The sequence below is a fragment of the Pinus tabuliformis genome, chromosome 3_1 (genome assembly GCF_031772625.1).
Source record: "Pinus tabuliformis cultivar Carrire ecotype Pingquan chromosome 3_1, CPIR1, whole genome shotgun sequence".
NCBI classification, from domain to species: Eukaryota; Viridiplantae; Streptophyta; class Pinopsida; order Pinales; family Pinaceae; genus Pinus; species Pinus tabuliformis.
Window position 1 is genome coordinate 71,005,235 of NC_142301.1, and position 13,049 is coordinate 71,018,283.

The 13,049-nt window shown below is 37.7% G+C and overlaps 1 protein-coding gene across 2 annotated transcripts in view; it reads left to right on the top strand.

The window, feature by feature from the left end:
- Positions 1–1,532: 1,532 nt before the first annotated feature.
- The window catches only part of LOC149185830 (alpha-galactosidase-like), a 42,227-nt gene continuing 30,710 nt past the window's right edge, over positions 1,533–13,049 (top strand). Inside the window, exons 1-5 of one of the 2 annotated variants that reach the window (XM_089410807.1) lie at positions 1,533–1,935; positions 2,019–2,166; positions 2,261–2,515; positions 3,157–3,331; positions 3,481–3,542. In XM_089410807.1, coding sequence (XP_089266933.1) covers positions 1,886–1,935; positions 2,019–2,166; positions 2,261–2,515; positions 3,157–3,331; positions 3,481–3,542 — 690 coding nt within the window. In that variant the 5' untranslated portion in view covers positions 1,533–1,885. The remainder of the gene's footprint in view (positions 1,936–2,018; positions 2,167–2,260; positions 2,516–3,156; positions 3,332–3,480; positions 3,543–13,049) is intronic. The other variant, XM_089410808.1, reaches the window with a different exon arrangement.

Below are 13,049 nucleotides of genomic sequence, written 5' to 3' on the forward strand. Positions count from 1 at the left end.
TAAAATAAATATTATAAACCAAAGGGAATAATATTAAACCCAAGGGATAAATATTATAAACCCAAGGTATATAAACCCTAATATAAATATTATAAACCCTAAAATAAGCATGGTTGACCACAAATGATTTTCGTATTGACACAATCTTTGTCATAATGTGATGTTAGACTATGGTTGACCATGATTGATTTTCATATTGAGACAACCTTGAGCACAATGCAACATTGGACAATGGTTGATTTTCATATTGAGACAATCTTTGTCACAATGAGACGTTGGACCATGGTTCTCAGAATGTGAAGTTGGACCAAGAGACAATCTTTGTCACAATATGACCACGATTACTGACCATGGTTGACCATGATTGATTGTAATGTCGAGACAATCTTTGTCACAATCCGACATTGGACCATGGTTGATCATGCTTGATTTTCATATTAAAATAATCTTTGTCACAATGCGATATTAGACCATGGTTGATTTTCATATTAAAAAAGCTATTATAAACCCAAGGCATATAAACCCTAAAATAAATATTATTAACCCTTTTATATTAAATTAAAAGACACCTATAAACACAATTAAAAATTATTAAAAGATATAAAACAATTTTATAATAAATATTTAATTTCAATATAGAAAATAATAATATTTTTAAAACACTATTTTAAATTAAATTATACTTATAACCCATATTTAAAATATATTCAAAACAAATTCAACTACATTATAAAAAATTATATCCCAATATAATATCTTACTTCATTGTAAAAAAATAAAAAAAATTATAATTTTTATAAATATATAAAACAAATTCAAATACAGCAAGACAAAATTTAAATACACTAACACAATTATATCCCAAAATTCAAATATACTCAGACAATTATATCCCATCAACAAATTAAAAAAAATAATATAAAAAATTATAATTCTTATAAATATATGAAACAAATTCAAATACAGCAAGACAAAATTCAAATAAACTAACAAAATTATATGCCAAAATTCAAATACACTAGGACAATTATATCCCATCACTATCTTGTTTCATTAAAATATAATATATATTTATAATTTCAAATATTAAGACAATAATATTCCATCACAATATCTTGTTTCATTAAAATATAAAATAAAATTTCAAAAGTTTCAAAAATAGATTTTGTTGTATACAGTAAAATTAATATATAATTTTCCCATAATTGTAAAATGTTTCGAAATAAATTAATCCAAAAACATTTCAATGTTATCGATCAGTAAAATAGCTGCTTTGATATTCAACAAAAATGACAACATTTGATGACAATTTCACTGAACCTTCGAAATTTCAAGGATGCGATGTCACACTCAGTGCTTTTAATATTGTGACCATCGAACGGGACATTAAAGTTAATGGTCACAGGGTACTGTAATCGTGAGTGTACGTGTGTCCAGAAAAAGTCTAAAGAGGTAAGGTGCGTGATTCGTGTTGTTCATTGGTGCGTATGCTATCATTTTAAAATTTGAGTAAAACAAAAAGTTTTATTCAGTCGTTCCGTTCACGCAATGCAGCACAGGAGGTTTGAATGGTCGGTGGAGATGGTGGTGGGGGCGATGCAGTCCAATTGTCAGACAGACGAAGCGAACTATATATTTTATCTTCATTCATGAGAATCGATTGTGAGAAACGTAATAATATGCTTCCTACCATTTCACTCATGAGAATCGATTGTGAGAAACGTAATAATATGCTTCCTACCATTTCACTGCAAGGCCAACAGCCAGTGTTCATCCAGAACATTAGTCTTCGGCGAACCGAGTCCTTCCATTCCACAGGAGAAAACGGATTCGATTTGCTGTAAGATTTCGTCTGATCAGCTTTTGTTTGTCGAAGTTGGGCGATATGGGGGGAATGGTGCTGCTGATGCTACTCGGCTCTTTCTTATTACTTTGGTAAGTTGAAGTTCCCTGTTTTTTGTTTGAGCTTATTCATAATTAGCCCTGGGTGATCACATGGAGGACTTGGGTGAGTGCAGTGATGGTGTCAGAGCTGAGCAATTGCGGGCGAGCACACCGCCGAGAGGATGGAATTCATACGATTCGTTCTCTTGGATTATCGCGGAGGATGAATTTATGGATAACGCACAGATCATGGCCGATGAATTGCTCCGCTTCGGATACCAGGTAACCACAAACCCTTCCTTATGGCGGGCGGGCGGGTAGTCATTTATTTGGTGTTGAAAAAGGCGGGTGGAAGCTAACAGGGAAGCGGCTGCAGTATGCGGTGGTGGATTTCTTGTGGTACAGGAAACGGGAAAAGGGAGCGTCGGTGAGTTCTCCGGGGCATGATTTGATAGATGAATGGGGACGCCCTGTTCCAGACCCTGCACGGTGGCCCTCCACTTCTGGTGGCCGAGGCTTCAAGCCCATTGCCGATTCTATCCATCAGATGGGGCTCAAGTTCGGTATCCACGTCATGCGCGGCATCAGTACCCAGGCCGTAAAAGCCAACACCCCCATTCTGGGACCTCTGGTTGGTTTCTCTCCCCTATTTAACTTTATTACTTTCTGGGAGCTTCTGCAGTTAAATATATCAAATGTCACGTTTGGGCTGGGCTTATCTGCAGAGAGTAAGTATAACACATTACACATACCCATCCTGCTGATCAGTGCTCATGGGATATGACCCTTATTGGTCATTCTCACTAATATTCATGGTATCTGTCATTCTGATGAATGCTGATGAAACATGACCTGTATCAGTCATTCTGTACTAATCCTTATAGGATAGGGACCGTGTATTAATGACATACACTATTCAGCCAATCCGGAAAATGAGATTTCTTAATTACTTTATTTGTTTCTAAGTTGCTTCAAGAAACATGCTTCAATGTCAGAGGCTGCACTACATTACACAGGCATCATTAGGTTCAGGTGCCAGGTCTGACTGGTATTTATTTCACCAGATTCACCTTGCACTTGTACCCAGCCCACCTTATCCCTTAGACCACAGGGAGAATGCCACTCTTGTGGATGGTTTAATAGTACGTCAGCCTAACCCAGGTCCTGTTGGTGACTTTCTTTCAATTAAGTTTACTTCTCGTGTTTGTTTTCTTCGACATGAAATGGAAGAGTGAAGAAGGAATTGCAATTAATGAAATAATTGATGTGCAGGGGATGCCATATGAAGAGAATGGACGGACTTTTAGAGCGAGAGACATAGCATTGACTAGGGACAAATGCGGGTGGATGCCCGCTTGCTTCGTGAGCGTCAACACCAACATGGGTGCAGGAAGAGCTTTCCTCCGCTCCCTCTATACCCAGTATGCTGACTGGGGTGTCGATTTTGGTACCTTATCTTCTTTTGCATTGTTTAACAAACATCTAATCTGCTCTAGCCTAGTTGTAATTTCTGTCTTCTGAGAGCTAATAGATATGGTGTATAGGGCAATGTAACGAGGCTAGTAGTGAACACAATTTCTTGCTTTCTTTCTACAGTAAAGCACGATTGCATTTTTGGAGATGATCTGAATGTAAACGAGATCACCACAGTCTCTGAGGTACTCAGTTCCATTATATTTTTAATTTTATCATATTTTTAAAATTTATGCATAAACCTCTTTATGCAAAGAGCACTATGTATATCCATAATTGGATTTATCTTTCAATATTAAGACTCTTCCAGTCCTTCACTAACAGAGCATCCCAGCATGCATACTCTGTCCAAAAACAAAACAGAATTACATATATTTGCATAATTGTCTACTAGTTTTGCATATATAAGCTTCGAACAAAAACCTAGGAAAAAGAAAGCATCTCTTAAACTGTGGCAGCTGAGAAACATACTGAACTTGCAATTCATGGCTTCAGAGCTGTCTTGTTCTCTGTTGATGGAAACACTTCGTCTTCCACATACACAGGAGGATGAGACTTGAGAACTTCATTCATGATGACTTCCAGGCAGCAAGGAAATATCCTTTTGAAAGTATCTTCATTGCTGTTTTCCTTCCCAGAAACTAGGCATGATGCCGTGGAGCATAAATCCTGCAGAATTATTTCTTAAAGCAAGCACACTGATGGGCATTTTGCTCCTCTTTGTTCCTCATATGTGCTTCAAAACCAGTTAGAACTTTCTTTCATTTGAGATTTTGTTCATCTTTTGGCTTCTTTGAATTGGAGCCAGAGGAGCTGACATCTGGCTGAGCATTTGGTATACCTTGCTGAGACATGAATTTCACAAACCATTCATGCGTTTTGAAGGGACTTGGGGCCTGCTCCTTTCCTCTCTTTGTAGGCACTTTGAGACACGTGGCTTCCAAAACAACTCTTCTTGATGACCTAACTTCACTTCTGCAACTCGGCTTCACTGCAACAATATGTTCCCTAATTCCTTCACACGTGTGGAGAGAAGTAGCCCAAAAACAAATCCAAAATAGCTCGACTTTTCCTCCTTCCTTTGTCTTCCTCTTCTTTGCACTTCTTCTTGTCCTTATGATCGAACTTGTGTGTGTGAATGAAGTGTCTCCAAATGAGGCCGAGTGCCCTATATATATGCTTCCTTGAGCCTCCTATTAGGCCGACTTGATGCTTGCATGTTTGACATGGTCTTGGGGGGTCTTTTGACTGTAATTTGGCTCAAATAATTCTTTTACAATATGTAACATGCCCAAGAAGGGTTATTCATACATGACAATGACTCTTTTGACTTTATAGACTCAATGACAAATCCTAGAAGCTCTCAATGGGAGCTTGACCTAAAATAAATTTCCCTTGAGCATGAAACCCATGCCTCAAGAACAATAATAATAAATTTATTTTTCTCTTTTCATTGAATACATAAAATCAGCATTACACATGTCATTATGAAGACCGAACCTAGGTACATATTTCAACAAAAGACAACATATTTCATCAAAGTTATTTTTGAATTTTGTATAGAAATGTGGCCCATAATATAAATGCATAAGGACGAAAGTTGTTTTTAGCATCATTTCTCTCTAAAGTAGCCTTAAAGCACCTTGAAGAGCCAAACTTGAGGGGCTAAGCAATAAGCCCCTTTGCCAAAATTCCATTCTTCATCTTTGCACTTCCTTCTCATCATTCTCATCTCCTTTGTTTTCTGCGTCACTAGCTAGTTGAACAGTGGGTAAATGTATAAATGCTATAGGCGTATGACTCCTATACAAGTAATGATTCATGGAGATACCCATCAATTCAATTCCCCAAAACTTGACGTCCTTTGCTCCTAAGAGCTCTATTTCCAAGATGATTTCTATTTAGACTTCCTAAATTTGCATGACTTTCCCATTCCACTTCTCTTATTAGTTCAAATCCTTTCTATAATTATGATTTAGCTTTCAATCAAAGGTTGGCTTAACCTCATCGATCTTTGATAATTGATTTTTAATCTATGGTTCTGAAAAATTCACCCTCAACCTTGTTGATTGTTAATTAAATTTAGAGATGGAAGGGTTCTACTAAATTTAGCAGTGCACTATATTTGGCAGAAGAACCCACATGTGAAGTTAAGGCACAGTCTTACTTTCTCTTAGTGTTGACTTAGGAAAATTCTCTAATTTTCCTATAGTCAAAAATAGTAAATCAAACTGAGCATGCATGGAGATTTTATCTCAGTTCGACTTCAGTTCAGTGAGGCAGTTTGACTTGAGTTCAAAAGGCCAATTCACTTGAGTTCTAGATGTTAGTTAGACTTGAGTTCAGTGAGGCAGTTCGACTTGGGTTCAAGGAGCTAGTTCACTTGAGTTGAAGAGCAGTTCGATCCTATAAAGAGAGGAGCCCGGACTGGGTCTATCATATCATTATGCACTAGTGAAAATTTGTGTTTTGAGCTCAGGAAAATAGTTCCAGATCAATGCGTGAGGTCAGGGAGAGCGCATCACTTAAGGAGGCCGAGATAGCTTGCACAAGGAGGTAGTTCAGCTTATATAGTTGGTACAACTGTGCAAGAGAGAGGCTAAATTGGTCTAGGATGTGCAAGATATTGTGTTGAGGAACAAAGAGTAAGAAGAAAAATTTTTCCAAGTAATTTGTAATTAATTACTAATATTTTTCTAAGCAGATCAATAAAAACACAAATTAGTAGGCTTTCTCCTGTTGGGGTTGTTACCCACCATTTTGTGGGTGATATCCCTTGGAGATTTTTTTCTCCAAAATGGTCTTCAGCTAGCAGCCAACAGCCCCTTGTAGCCACCAGCTAGCTCATTGTGCCATTTCTCCGCCACCCAAGCTAGCCATGTGGTCCCTCGCCCATCTGCCATGATCGTATGTTTGAAGGTGGGCCTCCCAAACCTAAAGTTATGCCTTGTCAGTTGGTAATAGAGTATTGCAGTTTGCTTATCATGAACACTTCTAGGCATGGATTAATGGGGTGATTCGACGGAAAGAATGGGCAAGGTCTATGCTCTTGTCCCCTAGACTCATTTTGGATATTAACCTTGGATTCTAGTCCCGTGGGATCTCTTTTACTGACCATTTGGCTTTAAGGATGGTATTTCACGGGAAACCTTGATTTTGGTTGTGTGGTCCCGCTCCCTTATCCGCATATATTACCCCTTTCCACTCATTATTACCCCATTCATCATTTCTCCCACCTAGGTTCACATTCCTCCACTGGGTCCACATAGGGCTGGTTCACCCTTTCCCCTTGCCCACAACTTGGGTCAAGCCTAGAATGGTGCCTTGGAGGTTGATGGAGCTAAAAAGAAAGATAAAGCATATTTGGCCACATTCAACAGGAAAATGTACCACAAAATGCAAAAGATGGTCAGGACAAACACATTTAGCACGTGGGCAAAAGCCAATACATGAGCTCTATCCCATCATCATGGCCATCACCTTGGTTCCTACAGGTTCTATGAGCCTCCTTCATCATATAGGAACCCATGATTGTCCCAACCCTTGGTGGGCAATGAATTGCCCTACCTTTAAAAGGGGGTATTCACAACTATATCTTATGCATCATGCTCTTAGCCCTTTGAGCCCCGAGCAGTTAATTAAAAAAAAATCATAAAAAGGCAAAAGACATATAAAGAACGCTGGAAAAATCAAGACCGGGGCACCTCATGTACCACGATTGCTCCCTCCTATACGTTATAAACCCAAGTGTGGGCTTCTCTCTTATTAAATACCCTTGTACCCCAACATGTGACCCATGGCTGCCCCTTCTTACCCCCTTACTTCATTCACATATTTGTCACATGCCACCACCTTTTGAAGGATGTACCTTGAACATATTATCACCTTTAGAAGTAGAAAGTTAGAAACCACCTAATAGGATACTTGGTTAACCCCATTTGAAGTTTAGGAGACATTGGCACATCCTGAAGCCCATTATGGAAGGGCGGGTCATTATGAAGTCCCCACCTATGGTCCATGGTTGGTAAGCTCATTTACTCGATTTCCCTAATGACTTGTTGTATTGGAAGGCTAGGGGACGCATTGGATCTTATGCAGGATTGCAGATGGTCTCCATCTTGGGTTTGGTCTCCCTATACGAGGTCCTAATTCTCCAGAGGGCTAGATTGGCACATGTAGGGTGTGTGTTGAGAGCCATGGGCCTCCACAACCGTAAACAACACTCCATGGATCCCTGAGGATGATCAGAGATGCACAAGATACTCCCATTGGACGAGGATGATGCACTTGGTTCACCTTTGCCCAGCCGACCCCACATATGTACCACGCACTTGTCACGTGACCCAAGACTTGTAGGATGATGTGGCATCCCCTACATCATCATCAGAGCCCTTGTAGACGATCTACAGCAATCCTCGACTCATTTGGAGACCCATGAGGTTATTTTTGTGCCCCCACACCCATTGAGAGCACCACACAGTTTATTGTTTGGAGAACAAGGGGCCAACCCCTTGTCCATCACTTTTGAGGGCCTTACTCTTCATTATGGCACCCATGGACCTCATTAGGCCTCTTAGAGGGCCCTACGATATGCATAGATTATTATTTGACCCCTTGAGAGACTTATTTCTTTCATTTGTGAGCTAGTTTGGTGGGCTTGTCGCCAAAAGTTAGATTATTAGAACATTATTTTATTTTTGGGGCTTATGTAGGCCAAGGAGGCTAATTCGAACTCCTCATTAGTGTATAAATACAAGTGAGAGTGAGATGGTTGGATTGGATCTCTTCTCTCTCTTGAGAATTTCACACTTATTCTTGGAGCATGAATTGGAGCTTTAAGGATGAATTTTGATGTGTGGATTTGGCTTATCTTGTTTTGGAGCTTCTCTATTGTCAATTGTTGATGGTTGGATATACTCTATTGCATGTAAGCATATGATTTTAATGCTATTCTTGTTTTACTTTGTCATATACATTGTATTGGGATTTTCGTTTTTTTAGGGCTAATTGCTACATGCATTTATTGCTTAAATTGTGGAATTTTGGCTCTATATAACATTTCTCAATGTATGGGCCATGTAATGTGAATGAAATCTCCCAGGGGTAATACTATCAACGAATTTATCTTGATAAGCCATCATCTTTTGCACATCGAAGTATAAAAGCTGCAAGATTGCTTTGTAATAGCCCAAAGTAAATATAAAATTAATTTCCTAATTAAAATCAGAATCAACAAATAAGTACATGCCTATATTACCTGTGATCGATGTTTGCCAGATGACAACAAGGTTTTGGGGACGACTCTCCACCCAACCATAGGCTCAATTGCGCAAGGCTTTGCTACAACTGGCCACCCCCGAGCCCTCAATCAACGTATTACTGCCAATGACTCCTAAGTCTTAGTACACCATTCTCCCAAGAGAATGAAAGATAGACTCTCGGAATGATGGAATGCAGGAATGCCTCTCATCTTCCTCACCATCTATTAAATAGAACAACATTGGAAGGGGAACCACATGCACACACTCCATGTGTCTACATGCAACTTTCTTTTGATTTTTAGCTTTCTTGTTTTATTTCTTTACTTTTCTTTTGATTTTTAGCTTTCTTGTTTTATTTCCTTCTTTTTGATAGTTTTCTTGTTTTATTTCTATTTATTCTTATTTAGAGTTTTAGTATGGTTATTACTATTTTTATTTTTATTATTTTTATTTATTTTCTTGTATATATTTTTAATATCATTTATTATTTAACATTTATGATTTATTATCTTTATTATTTATTATTAAGTGATTTATTTATTATTATTAATTATTAATTATTATTTATTATTAAGGGGAGGGATATTACATACTCTCCCACTTTAAGGAATTTCGTCCCGAAGTTAAGTTGAATTATTTATTATTTATTATTTATTATCTTCATGTTGCCAATACCCTCTGCTGAACTAGTATAACCAGCAGGCATCGAAAGTCCCCAACACCCTGGGAAATCTCAAGGAATCTCTGTCCTTTTTCCCACTTTCGGCACCAAGCTAAGCCTGACCCGGTCTGTATCCTAGTCCAAGGCTGGCCCCAAGGCTCACGCCTGACTCAGACCTCATCTGCCCCAAGGCAGGCATCCGGTCTGGTACTCAATGACCCCGGGCATCTCGCAAGGCTGGCCCACTCCCTCCACAACTACTAAGGCGCACTGCCCCAGGCATCGAATTCCTTTACAACCCTTCCAGACTTCAGCATCCCAATCCAACAACAGGCACCTAGCCTAGAACATCAGGCACTTGGCCTCCTCAAGATGGTCTCATAGCTCTTCAAGAGCTATCCATCAAGAGCTATACACAAGACAAAGGAACCACTGGCATATGTAGTGTTGATTGAGTTTTGTCCCCAGCCCATATGGTGTTACGTATTCTCCCTCGTGTGTATGGGCTCACACGAGATCATCAAATAAACCGGCTCTCTCGGCCCATTTATGGAGTCCTGTGAATCATCACATCTCAACATGCATCCAATGCATTAACCATACCATCATAGTATCATAGGAAATAATCCACATGCCAACTCTTGCATGTCACCATGAGAATGTTCATCTTTTTTAAGCGCAACATTATCACTAATAACGAACTGCATGCTCATGCATATCATAAATTTGTAGGCAATTATTGCATACTTCACCTTATGAATACCCTCGTAAGTTAGATCATCAACGTATTTGCATCAAAGACATATCATAACTTCACATAAATGAATCACATGTCAATAAGCCTCATAGCATCATAACTCTTAAGCCACATTGTGTACCCTAGTTGGTAGTAGACGTGTTTGTTGTAGTCGAGGTCGTGGATTCAAAACTAGTCATTCAACAAGTTAGAAAAGGCTTTTCAATAATCAGTTCGACTTCTTTCTACTAGGTAGTTGACCATTTACACCAATGGTATAATCATCTAAGTACATCGTTAAATTTCATATGAGTCTCATCATCTTGAGTCTTAATCTCTCGTCATATATTCTTCCTTCCACAAGGAAATTTTGGTGAAATTCATTGTTAAGATATTACTAGTGATACCATCCTTATTAAATCATCTATTTCAAAATTAAAATCCTTTGATTTTACATCCATTTACCCTTTGGTTTGCTGATTCCAATACCGTTGTAAACATTTTTTTCATCATGATTTGATTTTATATCATGCTTAATTTGCTTGCATAAGGATTTGTTGATCCATGTTGACTTATTTAACAATTAGCACTTCATCCACAGAAATATTTTCTTATCTCGTCGAGTTCATAAAGTTCGTAGCTCAATACCACTTGATTGCTTTATCATAAATTCAGTTTCCTCAAGTTGGGCAAAAGACTCTTTCTTATTAAATAGTATCATTATTTTAAATTTTGAAATAGTTGGAAACACTACTACCATCATTGTCCATTTAACTGTGAGGTGTTATGTGGAAACAACCTCTTTTAACTTTATGGGAAGTCCTACTCATGAAACGATGAGTGAAAATTAGTCAAGTACAACCTCTATTAATTGACTTTCACTTCTTTTATCACTATGTACACAATCCTTCGCAAGGTATCCTTATAAAATTTCTAGCAACATTCCTTCCTATCTTCCTTGTTTATTATCGCTTGGTCATCATGGAACTTTACACCTTCACATTTTTAAAATATGTAGATCATCATTATGACCATTACCCATCATGTTTCTCGCTCCACTCATCAATACCTTTATTCTTGATAGAACATCCCTTCATTTCCTCCTACCAGATATTATTATATATTTTTCTCCTAGTCTTCCATGTCTATTAGCTTAAAATGGAAATTTCTTTACTTTATTCTATTTTGACTTTAATTTCTCACCTCCAGTCATTGTGGTTTCTTTTCTTCCTCTTTTAAACATAGCACCGATATACCTTGGAAATGTTGTTACTATTTCCCAACTTGGGTAATCCTTGATAAATAAATTCATTAAGATGGCTACCAAATTTAACCCTGTTTTAAGACATCCACTTAATAAAATTGCCTGATCCTTCATCTTGTTATCCATAATTTATTCATATAGTTAGTCACCTATGGAAAACTTATAATGCGGCTCTCCCATTGTTATAGATGTTGTTATGCACACAACTTATCTTCTCCAATCATTCTATTTTATCATACCTTCCAGGTTCCTTAAAATGACCTTCATTATTACCATGATTTTTCAACTTCCCTGGTTGATTGCCAATATTTTCTTCTTTAGATATACCTTATAGTGATACCTTTAGAGTACCAAGTGATGATTATACCAAACTCTTTCATTATGTTCTAAAATAGGTTGTCTCTTCTTACTGATTTCTTACTCTTGTTGTGATACTTCTTTGCTACCACTGTAATTATCTGATCCAAGCAGTGTTTTACAACCCGCCCGTTTCGAATCCGAATCGGCCGTTTCGAACCGAGCCAACACCAAAATCTTTGACCCGGCCAGCAACCCGGCTCGGTTGACCGAGTCACATATGACTCGGCCGAGTCATATGTAACTCGGTCAACCCGGCCGGGTCCGTTATGACTCGGCCGAGTCAATGAACCTACGGCTGGGCAGCGTAAAAGATGAAAAAAATTCACTTTTTATGTGATTTTTGAAAAAGTTAAATGCAGTTAATGGATTCTAAAGGGTAATGCAGTTTGAAGTGGTTTGATTTGAGGTATCTTTGAAGTATAAGACAGTGCCCTTGGCTTTAAGATTGGTCTTGTACATTTGTTCCCTGCATATTGGTAACTATCTTGCATAAGGGTAGACAAATTTTCTTTGACAGCAATCTAATACACAGTCCCTCGTTGCAGAATTTTCAACACATATCAGATCTGAATATCAATAAAATTGAGCCCTAGGAGCAGTGCAGAGAGTGGATCTTATGATAGTTTGCTCTTTTCTCATCATTCTTGTCACGGATTAAGCTACAGTAGTCTAATACTTGGTGACAGTGAGTTGTTTGAGGCATTTGGAGAACCTTTGAATATTGCATAAGTTCTCTCTGGCCTGGATAGCTTTGTTTTAGTTGCATCTCATTGGTCACTTGTTTCTAACTGTTAAATCATAAGTGGAAAGCTTCCCAAATAAGTGCATAACTAAAGCATTTGCTCTCTTTGTCTCAACTGTCATTATTTCATTAAACAGTTCTGAAGTGCTTCATTGGTTAATATTGATTGGTTGGGCATTTCCCACACTGAAGTACCTTGGCAGTTTGCATAATAAAGGTTCAATCTATTGTGTCATCTCATTGTACTAACATTTTCCTTACAGCAGTTACCCATCTTATGACTTGGCATTTTACTTACAAGTGTTTCTAATTTATAACTTGGGCATTGTTATTGAAGGCACTGGTATCTTAACTGTTAAATGAAAATCTTGAAGTGTCTAATCTAATCAAGATCTCTAATACATTGCTCATTAATCACACTTGCGAACTAATCATAATCAAGTTCATAAGATAGCTAAGTGTATCTCCTAGAACTTGTTGGTCCCCAACAAGTCTCCTAGTTCATGAGCCTACTTTGATCATAATACATATGTTGTCTTCCATCTATATTATAATGCTGTGTGTTTGGAAACATGAATGAAAATCTTTAAAATTATGTTTAAAATATTTAAAATTATGTTTTTTTATAAAAAAAATAAATATTTAATGTATTTTTTACAACGACTGAG